The sequence below is a fragment of the Podospora pseudocomata genome, chromosome 7 (assembly GCF_035222375.1).
Source record: "Podospora pseudocomata strain CBS 415.72m chromosome 7, whole genome shotgun sequence".
Taxonomy (NCBI): domain Eukaryota; kingdom Fungi; phylum Ascomycota; class Sordariomycetes; order Sordariales; family Podosporaceae; genus Podospora; species Podospora pseudocomata.
The window spans coordinates 3332476-3349466 of record NC_085891.1 but is presented as its reverse complement, the minus strand read 5'-3'; the positions used below and the strand labels follow the sequence as shown (position 1 = coordinate 3349466).

At 52.8% G+C, this 16991-nt stretch overlaps 7 protein-coding genes across 7 annotated transcripts; 4 read left to right on the top strand and 3 right to left on the bottom strand.

The window, feature by feature from the left end:
• Nucleotides 1-86: 86 nt before the first annotated feature.
• QC762_711140 (uncharacterized protein) lies at nt 87-1914 on the top strand (the record flags this gene model as incomplete). Its single annotated transcript, XM_062893965.1, has 1 exon — nt 87-1914. The coding sequence occupies one exon, from the start codon at nt 87-89 to the stop codon at nt 1518-1520; it is 1434 nt and encodes a 477-aa protein (XP_062739819.1). The 3' UTR covers nt 1521-1914.
• Nucleotides 1555-4989, bottom strand: QC762_711130 (uncharacterized protein). The gene is made up of 3 exons (XM_062893964.1): nt 4439-4989; nt 2937-4214; nt 1555-2878 (listed from the first exon to the last, which is right to left on the bottom strand). The coding sequence occupies exons 2-3, from the start codon at nt 3049-3051 to the stop codon at nt 2136-2138; spliced, it is 858 nt and encodes a 285-aa protein (XP_062739818.1). The 5' UTR covers nt 3052-4214; nt 4439-4989; the 3' UTR covers nt 1555-2135.
• QC762_711120 (uncharacterized protein) lies at nt 4200-6751 on the top strand. The gene is made up of 6 exons (XM_062893963.1): nt 4200-4230; nt 4469-4884; nt 5056-5264; nt 5327-5917; nt 5968-6221; nt 6273-6751. The coding sequence occupies exons 3-6, from the start codon at nt 5091-5093 to the stop codon at nt 6484-6486; spliced, it is 1233 nt and encodes a 410-aa protein (XP_062739817.1). The 5' UTR covers nt 4200-4230; nt 4469-4884; nt 5056-5090; the 3' UTR covers nt 6487-6751.
• Nucleotides 6752-6954: 203 nt separating this feature from the next.
• On the bottom strand, nt 6955-8125 carry QC762_711115 (uncharacterized protein; the record flags this gene model as incomplete). Its single annotated transcript, XM_062893962.1, has 4 exons — nt 6955-7234; nt 7287-7432; nt 7524-7773; nt 7839-8125. The coding sequence occupies 4 exons, from the start codon at nt 8123-8125 to the stop codon at nt 7081-7083; spliced, it is 837 nt and encodes a 278-aa protein (XP_062739816.1). The 3' UTR covers nt 6955-7080.
• Nucleotides 8126-8974: 849 nt separating this feature from the next.
• DCP2 (mRNA-decapping enzyme subunit 2) lies at nt 8975-14792 on the bottom strand (the record flags this gene model as incomplete). Its single annotated transcript, XM_062893961.1, has 2 exons — nt 11879-14792; nt 8975-11820 (listed from the first exon to the last, which is right to left on the bottom strand). The coding sequence occupies exons 1-2, from the start codon at nt 11907-11909 to the stop codon at nt 8975-8977; spliced, it is 2877 nt and encodes a 958-aa protein (XP_062739814.1). The 5' UTR covers nt 11910-14792.
• On the top strand, nt 12681-14017 carry QC762_711100 (uncharacterized protein; the record flags this gene model as incomplete). The annotated part of the gene is made up of 2 exons (XM_062893960.1): nt 12681-13405; nt 13465-14017. The coding sequence occupies exons 1-2, from the start codon at nt 13116-13118 to the stop codon at nt 14015-14017; spliced, it is 843 nt and encodes a 280-aa protein (XP_062739815.1). The 5' UTR covers nt 12681-13115.
• Nucleotides 14793-15088: 296 nt separating the features above from the next.
• On the top strand, nt 15089-16938 carry RNR2 (Ribonucleotide-diphosphate reductase (RNR), small subunit; the record flags this gene model as incomplete). Its single annotated transcript, XM_062893959.1, has 3 exons — nt 15089-15118; nt 15193-15447; nt 15512-16938. 3 exons carry the CDS (start codon nt 15089-15091, stop codon nt 16454-16456), a joined length of 1230 nt encoding a protein of 409 aa, XP_062739813.1. The 3' UTR covers nt 16457-16938.
• Between the last annotated feature and the right edge of the window lie 53 nt (nt 16939-16991).

The window sequence follows — 16991 nt, the reverse complement described above, 5'->3', positions numbered from 1 at the left end:
TTCTTTTATTCAAGACACAACATCCAGCGCCTCCAGTAACACAAATTTTTATCCCGATCCAGTCTCCTAGACATTAGTGAATCACCATGGCAAGCAAAGCCAAGTCCCGCTGGGCAGACGACGAAGAAGACGCCCTGCGCGAAGTGCAATTGAAAAGGGAAAAAGAGGAAAAGAAGCGCCTCAAAGCCGAAAAGGCGCGCAAACTCGAAGCCGAAAGAAAAACTCGCGAAGCTGCCGCCGCCGCCCAACAAGAACAACCACCGCAACCACAACCACAAGAAAGCCCCAACGGCCCTCCCCCAAAACGAAGACGAGTCTCCCCCGAACAACAAGAAACACACAACGGAGTCCCCCGAGAAGAACCAACCACCACCAACCTCCTCCGCTTCACCCCCGGAACCATCTCCCGCTCCCGCAGCGTGGAAAACTACGACAAGCTGAACGACATCGAGGAAGGCGCGTACGGCTGGGTCTCCCGCGCCCGCTGCCTCTCCACCTCCAAAATCGTCGCCCTCAAGCGCCTCAAGACCGATCCGAAAGACCGCTCCGGCCTCCCCGTCACCGGCCTGCGAGAGATTCAAATACTACGAAACAGCTCCCACAGAAACATCGTCCCCCTGCTGGAAGTAGTGGTTTCAGACTCGACCACCCCCTTGGAACCATCCATCTTTCTCGTCCTCGAGTTCCTCGAACACGACCTCAAGTCTATCCTCGAGGACATGCCCGAGCCGTTTCTGGCCTCAGAAGTCAAGACGCTGATGTTGCAGCTCTGCTCCGGGGTGGCGTATCTACACGACAACTGGATCCTTCACCGGGATCTCAAAACGTCGAATTTGTTGTTGAATAACAGGGGCCAGCTAAAGATTGCGGATTTTGGTATGTCGAGATATGTGGGCGATCCGCCGCCGAAACTGACGCAGTTGGTGGTTACGCTGTGGTATCGTGCCCCGGAGCTGTTGCTCGGGGCAACGACATATGGCAGCGCGATTGACATTTGGAGCGTGGGGTGTATCTTTGGGGAGCTTCTGGCCAGGGAGCCGCTTCTGCAGGGGAGGAACGAGGTGGATGAGCTCACGCGGATATTTGAGCTGTGCGGGCTGCCCTCGGAGGAGTCGTGGCCTTCTTTTCGGAGGCTGCCGAACGCGAGGGGGTTGAGGTTGCCGAATAACCCGACGCCGGGATCGACGAACTCGAGGATAAGGACAAAGTTTCCGCTTTTGACGTCGGCGGGGGTGGGGTTGTTTAATGGGTTGCTTGCGCTGGATCCGGAGAGGAGGCCGGCGGCGAGGGAGGTGCTGGAGCATGAGTATTTCCGGCAGGACCCCAAGCCGAAGCAGGAGGCCATGTTTCCTACTTTTCCGAGCAAGGCGGGCCAGGAGAGGAGGAGGAAGAGGGAGACGCCCAATGCGCCGGTTAGGGGACAAAAGGCGGCGGATTTGGGGGCGGTGGACTTTAGTGGGATTTTTGCTGGGAGGGAGAAAGAGGAGAGGGGGGGTGGGTTTGCTTTGAGGATGGTTTGAGAAGGAGGTGGTTTACATGGACGAGAATAATGATGTGATGTAATAGCACCTAATGAACATAGACTGCGACACATGGATACCAAAAAGCCGTGGAAAGGGGGCGGCTGTATATATAATGCAATATCAACAAGACCAACAAGACAGAAAAGTCAAGCTATACCCTTCGTCATTAAAGCTACCTGAAATATATGTATGTATGCATGAAAGTCGTCATCTTTCCGGAAAAAGCTCGCCATGAATGTGTGTGAGATGTCCAAAAAAACAGATACAGGTGAAAACGAGAAATCCATCCCCTTAGTCAACAACTCAACCGCTCTGCCGCTTCTGCTTTCGACTTTTTCGAAACCAAATCAAGCGTACCGAAAAATATGTTTCTAGCCAACGCCCCCAGCCCCGAAAAATAGAACCAATTCTTTGTGCCAAAGACAGAAAAAGTAAACAGCCAACCAAATTACACTTTTCTGTCTTCCCATATTAAGCGTAAGTATTCCTCACCTCTTTTGGAAAAGACATTACAGCACTGTAGATCTCGCCCCCATTTTCATTTTATTCTTTTTCTCCTCCCACTGTACGACGTGACGAAATCAACCATTTTCAGATCAATTACAGACACATCTACATCAACCCACCAAACCCAGCCACGAACCACGTGAAGCTCAATACTGTGATCACACTCATCACGCCCGCGGCAGCCACGGCCTTGCTGTCAATCGACATGCCACCCGCACCATTGCAAGAGGCGCATTTCCAGCCGTCGCTGATGGGGGTATAGACCTTGGGGGTGTATAATCCGAATTTGAAGCTGTTGAAGGGCGCAAGCATGCCCGCAGGTGCCGCGCCAGTGGGCTCCGAGTCAGAATCGTGGATGATGAGGGTGTACTGTTCCACCAACAGAGGAGACGCCACGGCTGTCCGGTCGTATGCGCCCGTGTCCCAAGTGTAACTTCCTTGCTCCTGAAACGTCATGTTCTGGGTGAGGGTCCACGTCTGCTTGGCTACGGTGTTGGTAACGAGCACGTCGATGGCGGTGGGAGTTCCTTGCAGGTTGGTATAGTTCCAGGCCCAGGTGATGTAGTCGCCAATCTTATACAGCTGGTAGCCTTCCATAACCGAAGGGGTGATCATGACGACGGCGCCGGCTGGGTCTTGTGGATTGAATTCGGTTTGGCGGGGCTTGCCGGAAGTGGTGCCATTCGGTGCTGCGCTGCCTGTGGCCTTGCCCGATTGCGAAATGCCGGCTGTGTTGAGGTTTGTCCTGAGTGGTGTGGCTGGGCCCGTTGTGGTCTTCTCTTTCTCCTCTTCGTTGTTGTTATCATTGCTCGAGGGTGTGTTTGTTGGCTTCGGGGAGTTGGTCGTTTCTACATGTCCTTGTTAGCCGCAGCCGAGTAATGACGAGGCAATTGGGGTGTTCCGTACCATCACTGTTCTGCCTTACCACCAGACTGTCAAGTTCTGGCAAGAAACCGGGCCATGCGAGCGCGGAGACTGAAGAGGAGAGGCCCAGGAGGGCAACGGCCGACGAAAACTTCATGTTGACAAACTCGGATCGATCGCGTCTGAAAATGCTCGAGGGGCAGGCGACCAGGTCGACCAGGTACCGAGAAGAGGGAAGCGAAAGTAAAGATGTCTGTTCAACGTCGGAGAAAAGGCTCGGTCGCAGTGGTGTTTGTGCCGGTGTTCACGTCGGGTGTCTCTCTCAAAGTGGTACGGGTGCGTTTGCTTGCTGGGCCACGGCGGGTAACCCCTATTGGCGGTTTGGCCGAAAATGAGACCCGCGCGAAACGGGCGTGGAGTAAAAGTAACGAGGGTTGGCCAGGTAGGGTATGTGCGTGAAGGTTCAGCGAGAGTAGGCGTCACTTGGGACAGCTAGACAACAAAAGTAGCGAGCGTTCAGAAAAGCGAATGTGCGGTTCCGGTTGCCCAAGGAACAGAAAACGATGGAACAAGCCCAAAAAAAAAAGGCAGCGCTTTCAAGGCACGATGGAGTTGGGAGGCGGCTGGAATGAGAAAGTCGAGGGTTGGAGTTCCAGGCTTTGCGTGCATTCCACGACCAACGACAGGCCGGCGAGCGAGCGACTCCACTCAATGCTGCAACCAATTAACAGCGTTGCAGCATCGGGCTTAGCGGGAGCCCTGAAGTGGCGTCGACAAAACAGGAGACCGCGTTACCCACTCAACCCTGGCTTTTTTTTAATGCTCCTTCGTATCCTGGCTTCGTGTCCAGATGCACGGCTAAAAATATCCTGATCGTTGTGTTCATCATCGTAACCGCATAAATACCCAAGGTGATCTCTTCTTCGCCGGTGACAATTGGCCGTATGCCGGTATATCTTCTTGCTGTTTCCACCGCAGATCGATCACCATCGCCAAGATGCTTAAACTGTGGGGACCAACCAGTCGGTGGTCTGTCGGCCATCGACCTCGCATCTCCGCACCTCTTCTTTGCACGTTGGCTGTTGAAGTGTTGGCCGTGCAACGCTCGAGTACCGGCAGCATGATAGAGATGTCTTTTTCAGGTGAAACTTCGCCGCCCAAAACCCCGCCGTCCGGACATCGCACTTGAGACCAAGCAATGGCCGAGCGCTGGATCAGTGGCTTCGGAGTGAAGAGGCAATATCAGGAATCGTTGTGCCTCTGCTCCTATACGGCACTGGATGGCGCAAGTGGTTGCAGCTGTCAGTCATGCTGTTCCTGCTGTTCACACATTCCAGTCAGTCTAAATATTATGGCTGCAGTCGTGCCATGTAAACACTTAAAACTGTCACAGCCAGTCCAACGGTTTTCAAGGGAAAGATATGAGCCAGTGTCCATGTCATCCCATCTTTTCCCAATGACCTGCATGAAGCCATGAACGCCTGGTCCCCAGCCTCTGAATCTGGCTTTCACGGCTGCCATCTCATCATCCCGAAGTCACTCACTCACTGACAGCCGTATGGTGGGACATCCAGCCAGCCTCATGGTATCATTTGCAGGCTCAAAGACAACAGAGAGGCAAAAAAGCGGTGGCCATGGCGGGATACTTTGACGCTAAGCCGGGAGATGGTGAGCAATTGGGAAGCAGCTGGCTGCATCATTCACACCGCACACGTGAAGATAAGCGTGCGATTGGGGAGAGAGCTGGAGGCTGCTCCCAGTGGGAAAGTCAGTTCACTTTGAATTGGATGAAAAGGAAAGAGCTCGCAGCAGGGTCCATATCATGGCGCGGGCAGCTTCCACCAACCAATACTTTGTTTAAATATTTTGGTTCTGCACTTTACAAGCTCCCGATACCCTCAGTCTGCGAATTCTGAGTTCTCGTCAAAATGTCGTCCTCTTCTGACACGGTCACCATCGCCCGTGCCGATCTTGATCTCCTCTTGCAAAGGTATGTTTTGTGTCTTCTGTTACCGCCTTATCCTTATCCGCGCAACATCCCGAACCCGACTCTTTGGGAAACCGTTCACCAACGTTGTCACCTAACGCTGACCTGCATCTCCCGCTTCTAGGGTTCAGCTTGTAAGTTAAATTCGACACACTAATTCGACACTTGACATAGGGAAAGAAACATTCTGACTCGCATCAAGAGCATCAATGCTCCAGACTCGTTGTCTGTTTCACAGGTTGAATATGACCAGCTCAAGTCCATTGCAAGACAATATGGTGAGATCTATTGCGATATCTATCAGTTCAACCAAGCTAAGTTATTTTCCAGAGAACCTCAAGCGCAACCTCCTACGTGGTGGCGTAGACGAGGCTACAGTAGCTGTAAGCCCATGTCCCCACCATAGTCATTAAGTTTGAGTTGCGGGTTGCTAACGGTTTGACAGCTCCTTAGCCAAGGTGATGAGGCTTTCCAATCCGAGAATAACGAGGATACACACGCCTCTACTACGGACCATGGAGGTGTTGGTCTCTCCTCATCCTCGACGACGCAGCGTCATCATGCCTCTTCCCACCAACATGGAAACGGTTATTCGCATTCCCATTCGCATACTGATTCCAGCAGCAACTCCTACGGCCATTCCTACGACCATCCCTGCCACCGTTCTCATCGCCAGTACCAACAGCAGACCGCTTCAACATGGGATGAAGGAGACTATGACGAGGAGGACGAGGGGGACGAAGATGTCTCAATCGAAGAAGGGTCCCCTGTTCCTGGCGCAAACTACACAGGACCACCTCAGGAAGTGAAGCGCCATCAGTACGAGCGCAACTGCCATCGTACCCTTCAAATCATGCATCTCGCCGAGGGTACCACTCATTCTGATATCACAAACTCCGTGCGCGGCGGCCAGCTCTTAGACGTGTATCTTCGCTCTCACGACCGCTCAGCTTCCGTCTCGTTTCTTCATGCGGCCGATGCTCAGAAATTCTATGGCTATTGTCGTCGTAATGACTTGTATATCAGAAACAAGAGGGTAGGCAACTTGGTTTTTGAGTAGGTTGACTTTTGCTAACATGAGGACAGGTCGAGGTCAAGTGGAACGAGCGTCAGTTTGTGCTGCCAGGCCATGTGGCGGGCAAAATCTCGGCCGGAGCCAGTCGCAACCTTGTCATCATGAACTGCGCCAGTCAACATACCGAGGAGGTGATTCGCGAAGACTTGGATCATATCCACAACCTGGTTGTGATCAAAATACAGTTCATCGGCGGAAACTGTCATATCGAGCTCAACTCGGTGCACAATGCCATCTATGCTCGCACCTGCATGCTGAGCCGAATGTATGTTTCATTACGCAGATTCTCACTAGGGGAGGCTAACATGTTGGACAGGAAGTACAAAGGCAGAAGAATTCAATTCGACGTGGATCAGTGTGCCCACCCTTACACAGCCCCCATAGTTCTGAAGACCAAGGAAGCTCCTCAGCCAAAGAGGCAATCATCGGTCAGCAATCGCTTCCAGCTCTTGAATATCGACGATTCTGAGGACGAGGAGAACGCGCCACCCGGGTTTCGGTCTAAGAAGACTCCCCTAGTGGTGGCCTGAGCTGGCCACGGGCTCGTCATTTGCAGAAGGAGATTGTAATTGGGACGTTTGTTTGGTCTGAAAAGTTATGAGATGCTGTAACTAGCGTTGGAGATACCCATGGTTACGTCTTACCCCTATGTTCAGTGGAGATACAAGAGACATTATTGAGCGACGTCTGGCAAGATTGTGGAGGAACCTATGACGGTGTCACTTGGCACCTTGTTTCTAGTGTAGCAGTAGTAACTGACACCTGTAGCCAATGTTACTTTGACCCTGTCACTCATTGTGTTCTGGTAGTAATTCATCTATCTGTCTTCAGGTGACCAGAAGTTGGGGAACGGTCAGAATAGGGCTGAGTTTCCCCACCTTCCCCGCATCTGTCAGGTGGGGCTTGGGGTTGTTCGCTACGTCAGGGTGGGATGGGGCTACCCTGTATCTAGCTTATCGCGATCTCCTGATGTTGATGCTTTCAAGTTTCTGATGAGATGTAGCACTCGAGAAATAAATCAACTTTTGGGCTGACTACGGAAAGTAACTTGCTATGGGACACAAAGAAACACAACCGCCGGAACCAACCAAAACCCAAGGAAAAACCGCATTTATACGCATCATCTACACAACGCCCCATGCCCGATCAACAGGCAACTCAACCCCGTTGATGGTCCTCGCCTGATCACTTACCAGAAACAGGATCGTCTTGGCGACCTCGAGGGCGGTGATGGGTGGTAGTGGTGCGATGGGGTTTGCCTGAAGGGCGTGGACTGGTCTGTCACTGTCAGTCGATTTGTTTAATGAGATAATGAGGAGGTTGAACATACTCGACAGCTCTGTACCCCTCCAGATCAACCCTTTGTTCTTTTGTTATCCTGTTCCCGACTGAGGAGTCGACTGAGCCGGGGAGGACGGCGTTGGCGCGGATGTTTTCGTTGCGGAAGCGCCAGGCGACGTTTTTTGTTGCTCCTATCTGCCCCGGTACTTCACGTCAGTTTTGATTGGGTTGGGAAACGAAGTAGGGGAAGGGGGATCTAAAAGGGGAAAAAAGGGCGAGGGATTACCAGCCCGTGCTTTGAAGCTGTGTAGGCAACCCCAGCAACAGCACCACTCCTCCCCGCGGTGCTAGCCACATTGACAATCACGCCCCCTTCCGGCCTCTGTTTGAGGTAAGGAATCACGGCCCTCATCATTTTCACGGGGACGGTGAGGTTGACGGCGATGACGTTGTCCCAGTCTGGATCGAGGAGGGTGTCGGCTGAGGAGAAGGTGTCGAGGATGCCGGCTACATTGACCAACACATCAACTCTCCCGCTAAAACAAGCATTAGTGATAACACAAAAGGGGGGAAACGGGGGGGGGAGGGGGGGAAGACATACCCAAAATGGTGAGCAATTCTCACACCTTCTTCTATCTGTCCTGGGAGGGTTAGGTCCCCTAGATGAAAATGAAATCTACCGTGGTCTTCCACCCGCAAAAGGTCGTAGTCAAACGGTGCGATGTCCAGCCCCACGACCTGGAACTGGTGGGAAAGAAAGAGTTGCGTTGTGGCGAGGCCTATGCCGGAGGAGCAACCGGTTATGATTGCTAGGCGGGAGTACCCTAGGGGATCGATGTGGTGAGGGGGGGGGTGGTAGAGGGTGTCTGGGGTGGGGGTGTAGAGCATTTTGTTTGGGTGCTATACGTAGGTTGGTTGAGTAGGTAGATGTTGTAAGTCAGGTTGGTTGATGTGTAGCCTCAACAGCAATATCTCAATGCTGCCCTCGATCTTCGAGATATCTTAGGTAATCAAGTCAATTTGATGAAGACAAAGGCCAAGTTCAGTCCTGAGATGGGCGAAACAAACTCCAGGTTACGAACCTTGCCCCTATCTTATACCTCTTCTCTCCTCATTCCATCCCAACAATTCCCTCTCCAACATCCATCACACTCACAAAAAAAAGAAGAAAAAAAACACCAGCGGCGACGCGGCCGGCCACGCCCACAAAGTGGTATGATCCATCCTGACTCCTCATCACAGCGAGACTTCATCTTCAGCCCGCTCCCCCCCAAAAAAAAAGGGGGGTCAGCCAAGCAAACCCCAAGCTCGTGGGGTGGTCTGTTCTACGTGGGGGAGCACACCCTCTCCAACTAGAACATCAGACCACTTTCTTGCGTGCCTCACGACACCAACACACAGCCAAATGATCACACAACCGCCAACTCACTATACTGAGAAAGTGACCCAAACACCATCCAGAACCAGAGTCATCATAATACATGTATCCTTTCAATAACCTAAGTAGCTAGCTAGCAAGAGCCTGCTTCATAAGCACCTTTGTGCAGCAACCGCTGCAAATAATGTAAACCATTGATGGAAATTTCGCTTTGATGTATGCACCGGTCCAAATTACAACCACCATTTGCTGTTGGCAAGAAATCACAAAAATCCTCACCACCATATAAAATCCCTTTACACTAAAAGTCCCCAAGAACAAACAGAAAAACAGCATATGCCCTACTTCAAACCCAGATATTATGTTTGGGAGCGCGCCTGATTAGACACCGACTCCAAATACAAAAGCAAAAAGTTCCGATCGGCCGGGGAGATGGGTGTCTGGCTGCCCCGGCGAGAGTTGGTTGCGCTCGGTACCCGACTACTGTTGCTGGTTGCATGGACATTCTCCACGCCTGTGACTGACGGAGCCATGCCGCCGGCGTTGCCCTGTGACGCAAGAGACGCAACTCTCGATCTGGGAGTAGTAGAGCGGACTTGATCATACACCATGGACTCCTTCATCTTGCCGTTGGCCGAAAGCCCAGTGGGCGAGGGCTGTGCCTTTCCGAAAAGCGACAGCAACTTCTGCTTCTGGTCCGCGTTGCCACTAGGTTGACGCTGATGATGCTGATATTGCTGATGCTGCTGCAGTTGCTGGGGCGGAGCAACAGGTTGCTGAGGCGGGAAAGTAGGACTTGCGTACGGCGACTGGCGCTGAGGCTGAGGCTGACCGTATGGAAGGCTGGCCGCCTGGGCTGGCGGGAGCTGGGGGGACCTCTTCGTCTCCTGGTCAAGCTGATGGAACAAAGAGCGGTCCCGCGGAGACGGAAGACCAGAGCCTGAATTCCTGGCATCCTTCCTCTGGGGGCTCAAGCGTCTCTGAAGACGATGGATTTGCGAGTCCATCGAGTCATTGCTTTGGGCCGACTCGGGCTGCTTGGGCCGAGTGAGGATCTGAACGGCCCTGTATGGAAGGTTGAGCTCTGGATTCATCTGGACGGGAGCACCATTGGCTTCAGCAGCTCGGGCGATGGCCTCCGCATTGGAAGGTCCGCCATATGGCTGGCTATTATTGGACCCATATCCTGGCCGTCCACCGTCCGACTTGATGGAAAATCTTGTGATTTCGTTGCTTAGGGGACTTCCACGGCCTGGTTTTTTGAACATGTCCAACAACGCCGAGCGGTGCGACTCCGTTGATTGCGGCGGTCTTGGGGCCACAACTGGGTTTGCGGCGGCGTGTTGTGACACTTGTGGAGCCACTGCATGCTGCGGCTGAGGCCCATACCGCTCACCATAACCCTGAGGAACATTCGCCGCGTGGTGCGGCAAATACTGCGCAGCTGGGTTGGGAGCTTGTGTATGGGATGGAGCACTGGGCCAGCCCTGTCCAGACGGATGATAGCCAGCGTGCTGCTGTCCCGCGGGAGCGACATCGCTTTGAGGGGTAGCCACCGGCGTTGTTTCTTGTGTACGGGAGGTATTGCTCTTGAAAGCATTCAGAAGAGACATGTGATGATGTGTCAGCTGAGGAGCAGCCTTTCGAGGTGCTCCTTGATTCTGATAACCAGTTCCATCTTGCCCCTGAACCGGGATCGAATGGTGGCTTCCCTGCGGCGCTTGCATACCATTGTGGTGAGCAGTCTCTGGAATGTTGGGAGTCTGAAGAATGCTTCTGGTGAGAAGTGATTGCTGAACCTGGGGGGGCAACGGCTGCGGGTGGAGAAGAACGGGTTCCTTCTGCACTGGACGCGGGCCAGCCATGTACGAGTTATCCCCGTAGGCCTGGGTAGGCATCTGGTGGGGGACCCGCTGTTGTGTAAAGTATTCTTGAGAGACATTTTGATTCCCGTGAGGCTGGATAGGGAAGTTGGGCGGCGGCTGATTAGGTGGTACAGGTAACCGGTTGGTTGGATGATGATGGTGCGGAGTGTGCGGCTCCGGAGCAGTCGTGTAAGTGAGCTCCAACGGCGTGTGCGGGACTTGGTTACCGTACTGCTGCTGCTGGTAATACTGATGTTGATGCTGCGGAGGCTGTTGGTGATGTTGCTGGGGCAGCTGTTGATAATGCTGGGGCTGCTCGTGATACCCTTGAGGAAGATGAGCCGCCTCGGTCTCAGTATTCTTTTGAAGAAGGGCCAACAGAGCGTTCCCTTTGTTGGCTGTCACCGCCGGAGCAGGGTGCGGGTTCACATGTGTCCCACTAGGGGGAGGCTGCACCTGGAGAAGACGCTGAAGCTCAGCCGTCGCCCCTTCAATGGTTTCGATGCTCTCCGTGGGCCCAGCAACAGGCTCTGTCTGGGTACCGAGGTCATCCTCTGTGAGAGGTTCTTCGATAGGAATATGGACAGGTACATGCGATCCGCGGGCTGCGTCTTTCTGCTTTTGCTGTTGGACCCATTTCTTGAGTTGGACAAGAAAAGGAGCCACCATGTAGAACTTGTTCGCATTCGAAGCCGCAGCGGCATCATCCTGTTGATTCCCCTTGCGGTTCCGAAACGCGGGAAGCTCAGAGAGCTTGTACCACTGAATTTTACTGATCTCTTTCCTGGTCTTTGGATGGAAGTTGGTGTCCATGGGCACATTCCGGAAAACATAGAGTCGAATTTGCTGATCCCGCATCGACATCTGGATGTACTTCACTTCATCATCCCTAGGCACCAGCCCAGCTTCCCTGATGTCGAAACCTGTTTCCTCGTAGACCTCTCGAATGGCGCAGTCCAAGTCATCCTCGTCCTTGTTGATTTTGCCTCTGGGGAAACTCCAGTTGGCGCCCTTCTTCCAGCCCTTGACCAACACAGTCGAGTCCATGGCCTCATTCAGCAGGATAGCTCCTCTGACGGGAACTCTGGTCTTGTACTGGAGAAACTCCTCGAACGCTCGCATGTGGTTTTCAGCCGAGAAGGAGGCCAGCAGGGGACAGTGCTGGAAGATTCGAAGACAGAAACTTCGGAGCGACATCGACGGGAGTGTAGGGTCCAGCGGACGTATAAAATCTTCGTAGAACCATTGTGCCTCTTCGACCTGGAAGCAAATTCGGGCCACGGATGACAGATCCTCCTTGGGCAGGTTTATGATGAATCGGACACAAAGGTCGTCCAACCCTGGGCAAACAGGTCAACAGGTGTCATCCAATAGAGCGGTACCAAAAAAGATACATACAATCTTCGAGTTGCATCTTGTTTTCGGCCATGACAGTGTGCTGTGGTGTGGCATATCAACAGCCTGGTTTCCTGAGGGGTGGTCGTCTGTAGGGCAGCAACAGCGCAAAAGGCAGTCCAGGTTGCGTGGGAACTACTTTGCGGTTCTAGGTCGGAGGTGTTTGCGGGTACGGAGTGAGGTAAGGAAGTGGTCTGTGTTTCTGGTCGATCGATTTGTGTTTGTTTGGCGAGGGCTTCGCTGGGGGACTGGCTCGGCAGGTTCAGGCTTGGACCGCCAAATCGCAAAGGTAAGAGTTTCCCCACCGCAAGGCAATGCGTGCGCTTCAGAGTCTAGACTGGACAAGCAAGAGAAAATTTGCAAAGATACAAAGCAAAGCAGTGATAGGCAGGTGAGAGAAAAGGCTCAGGTGGTGGCCAAATTGGGTGGGAGCTGTCGACAAACGCTATCGGCGGGTCAACCATGGAATCTTGAATGGGATGGGGAGAGACGTGTGCAGACGTGGACGGCAGTGATTTGTCTCCACTGGCGCAGACTGGAGATGTTCACAGAACCCAACTGTGGCTAGAGCCCAATTCACCCCACCAGTCCAGGGATTCAACGCCACATCCTGCTCCAGTTAAGCTTCTGCCAGGAGCGGATGTGGCGGTGCAATGCCCCTCCCCGCACAAGATGGTGCATCTGGAAGAGGCCAACCACAACACACAAGTGTGTGGCAGTCCCGCGCCACACGGGCACGCTGAGCAGGGGTTACACCTTGAAGCTGCAGGGAGGTCGCCCAAGAACGTCATCACGCGGAAACAAGAAGACGTTTGATGCACCGGGCTAGATGTTGAGCCATGGGGCCAGCCAGCAGACATAAAGCAAGACGGGAGCTGCCACGGTCCAGCTGGTGCTTTTTTACTTGACCTTGTCGCTTCTTGTCTCTCTAGTACACCAGACCAACACCCCGACCCTCTGGTTCGTTGACTCTGGCGCCAAAAGTGTTTCCAACTTGGGTCTGACAAGCGCGAACCTGAAACCGACAAAGAGCCTGCCGCGACCAATACCTCACTTACAACCAGCTGGAGGCCAATTTGACAGCCGCCGGAGCCCGCAACAAAGCGTCGACTTTTATATCAACTCTCGGCCTCTATTTTTTTTGTGTTTCTCGTGCTCTGTATGTTTTGTTTCCATTCTTTTATTTCATATACATTCTTTTGAATTTTTTTTTGATCGACATCGATCACCGCAAATCACCATGAACGTGGCCATCAAAATCCTGGAGAAGAAGGCACTCAAGAAGCTGGGGAAGGACAAGACAAATACCAACTCGGAGAACCCTTACCTCGAAAAAGTCCCGGTCTACAAGAACGGCAAGGTCGCAAAGTACAAGACTCAGGAAAGACCTATTCCCCAAGGGCTTTCCAAGAATGACGCCAAGATTCTCAGAAAGATCCGCCGAAGAGCCTATCGTTGGGACATGGGGTTCAGTTGTTGCTGCATCCCCATCCGGTTCGGCTGGTCCGCCATCATCGGTTTGATTCCTGTGTAAGTATACCAGCAGCTGTCTCTGTGTGACCAAACATGGGCTAACAAATGTTCTGTAGCATTGGCGACTTTGCAGATTTCCTCATGGCTCTTGCTCTCATCAAGAAGGCCTCAAAGGTCGATGGTGGTCTTCCCAAGCGTCTGTATGGCATGATGTTCACCAACATCATGCTCGATCTGGCAATCGGTTTTATCCCTCTCATTGGCGACATCGCGGACGTATTCTACCGAGCCAACACGAAGAATGCCTGGCTGCTCGACGCTTTCTTGACGGAAAAGGCAAAGGCACTCCAGGCTGGTGTCGTTCAGGATCCAGAGACGGGCAGTATTGTCGAGATGCCGGACGAACTTGCAGGGGCCGAGGGGGATCGGGATGTCGAAACCGGGGTCACAAGAACGGGTACGATACCATCGCTTGCCACTCCAGCCGCCGTAACGCCGGCACACTCTGGACGGCAGACAGGGGACATGACAGCGGCCCCGCAAAGTGCACCGGTAGCTCCCGTGAGGAATCTTACACCACCGCGAGCTCCGATCGGGGGAGGCCTTCCGGGTCGTCAGATTACACCAAAGGACCCCAGAGACAATCGTGGGAAGGCTGGTCGGAGATAGTGTAGTTGCCCAGGTGACGTCAGGAGGTGTCAGGGGCCGCTTGGATATGGTGCTAGGAGGGCAATGCTGAAGCGATGTGTTTTTATATTTCATTTGTTGCTTTTCATGAGCGAGGAGTTTTGGGAAACAGACTGCATCAGGATACCCAGAGGCAAAGGACATTTGAATAATAATAGTTTTCCTCGTCTGCGAGACAGCGGGAATGTGTATTCTTCGAGAAAAGGTCTCAATGTTCCAAGACCGGGGACAGGGCTGGGTCAAAATCAATTAATAATGAAGCCGCGAGACAGACGCGATTTGACGCGTCTCCCAGTTTGATCTGGTCAAGGATCCCATCTGATAATCTTTTCAACCCCACCTCTGCCCAGAGAGGTCCATGGCTGCTCACGGTGCAACAGCAGGATGGGTCAAAGTCTTGCAAGTTGCAACAGGGGAACCACAGTGTAGGCCGATTCCAGGAGGACAGATCGGGACCCGTCGGAGCTGCGAACAGTTCGCGTGTTTGGATTCTTGGAAGTGGAAGCCCAGCTGGTTCAATTCCAGGCAGGATGGGCCCGAGTGTGTCATGGTGGGGTCCATGGTGAAATTGTTGCAACGTGCATCCGAATAAATAAACTCTGACAAACGCCCACCCAACAGGCCGCTGGAACAGGCATTGAATGGCGCGGTTGATGATGGATCTGATAAGAGCGAGAGGGCCGACTAGGAACAGGGAGCAAGGGACTGGTGGGATTGCCCGGTGATGCCCCTCTTGGAACAACCAAATGAGAGGCTGGTGTTGATGGAGGGCATCAGTGACGCCGCACAAAGTGCCTGGGCCACCCTGGAAAGAGACTATAGGCGTGTCGACGCGTATCCCTGCCATGCAGATTTAGTAAAGTGGGCCGCGTCCCGACGTGCAGCATTTAAGAGAATTCGCGACGCCCATATTTTGCTTGAGAAATTCTCTTTGTCTACACTCACAACAACTCTCCCAATCCCGCTACAGTCGTCACTCAGCAATTGCCTCTGCTATTTCTTCTTCTTGTGGCCTTTGCACCTCCCATCTTTCAGCCCTCAACTATCTTCACAATGGCCGCCGAAATCACACCTTCCAAGCAGGTCAGTAGCTAGCTACCTTTCCACGCGTCAGCTACTTTACGCGTCCACAAAGCTAACATCCTCTACTTTTGCAGGCTGCTTCCGCCATTGACGCCTTCAAGATGGAGTCTCCCGTCAAGAAGCTCAACTTTGCCCCATCCGACAAGGAAAACAAGCCCTTCGATGCCGACCTCACCACCCTCGAGGCCGAGATGGATGCCAAGTTTGAGAACAAGAAGGAGGAGATCAAGACAGTCGCTGCCCCAGAACCAAAGCAAGAGCTCCTCGATGAGCCGCTCCTCACCGAGAACCCTCAGCGCTTTGTCTTGTTCCCCATCAAGTACCATGAGGTATGTGACGCGACTTTGACGCGTTCTCAAGTTGGATCACGCGTACTAATTAAAACCCTTACAGGTCTGGCAAATGTACAAGAAGGCCGAGGCTTCCTTCTGGACTGCTGAGGAGATCGATCTCTCCAAGGATCTCCACGACTGGAGCAACAAGCTCAACGATGACGAGAAGTTCTTCATCTCCCACATCCTCGCCTTCTTCGCCGCCTCCGATGGTATCGTCAATGAGAACCTTGTCGAGCGTTTCAGTGCCGAGGTCCAGATTCCCGAGGCCCGCTGCTTCTACGGCTTCCAGATCATGATGGAGAACATCCACTCCGAGACCTACTCCCTTCTCATTGATACCTACATCAAGGAGCCATCTCAGCGCACCTACCTCTTCAATGCCATCGACACCATTCCCTGCATCCGCAAGAAGGCCGACTGGGCCCTTCGGTGGATCTCCGACAAGGATGCCTCCTTCGCCCAGCGACTTGTTGCCTTCGCTGCTGTTGAGGGTATCTTCTTCAGTGGTGCTTTCGCCTCCATATTCTGGCTCAAGAAGCGCGGCCTCATGCCTGGTCTCACCTTCTCCAACGAGCTCATCTCCCGTGATGAGGGTCTCCACACCGACTTTGCCTGCCTTCTGTTCTCTCACCTCAACAACAGACCCAGCAAGCAGCTCGTCGAGGACATCATCCGCGATGCCGTCACCATTGAGCAGGAGTTCCTCACCGAGGCTCTTCCCTGCGCCCTGCTCGGCATGAACTCGAACCTCATGAAGCAGTACATCGAGTTCGTCGCTGACCGTCTCCTTGTCGCCCTTGGCAACGACAAGATCTACCGCTCCACCAACCCCTTCGACTTCATGGAGAACATCTCCCTCGGCGGCAAGACCAACTTCTTCGAGAAGCGTGTCGGCGAGTACCAGAAGGCCGGTGTCATGAACAGCACCAAGAAGTTTGAGGAGTCTGCTGAGGAGAGCAAGAACGAGAACGGCGGCGACTTTGCCTTTGACGAGGACTTTTGAACGTCTTGTCATTTGCGCTGCTGCTGATTTCTCTGCTCTTTTTATCTTTTTATAACGACTAATACCCTCCACGCATTTCTTTTTTTCTTCTTTTCATAAACTTCTGGTATAGACAGAAGGATAACGTCACACAGGCGGAGCGGGCGGACAAACCTTGTATGTTGGATAGTAATCCCCTGAAGGTCATGTACAACAAAGACTTTTTTGTTACGGGTTACGGTAGGCAGGCGTGGATTTCCAAATCATTGAAAGGCGTCTGGAGTTTTGTTTTTGCTGAACGCGCAAAACAAAGAACGAAATGGGTTCTTTTAGGGATGGATGATGGATGCCTCATGAGTATGAGGTGGGATATTTGGGAAGGAAAGAGACATACATAAGTAGTATGGGATTGTATGAGTAGGACCTCATCTAATGAAGGGATTACACTGCACTGTTTCTCGCATAAAATATCTTGGTGTCGAATGTGATTGTGTCCAGTTTTGATGTCTCGGTTGTTACTATGCCATTTTTGTTGTCGTGTGGGAAAGACTGGCGT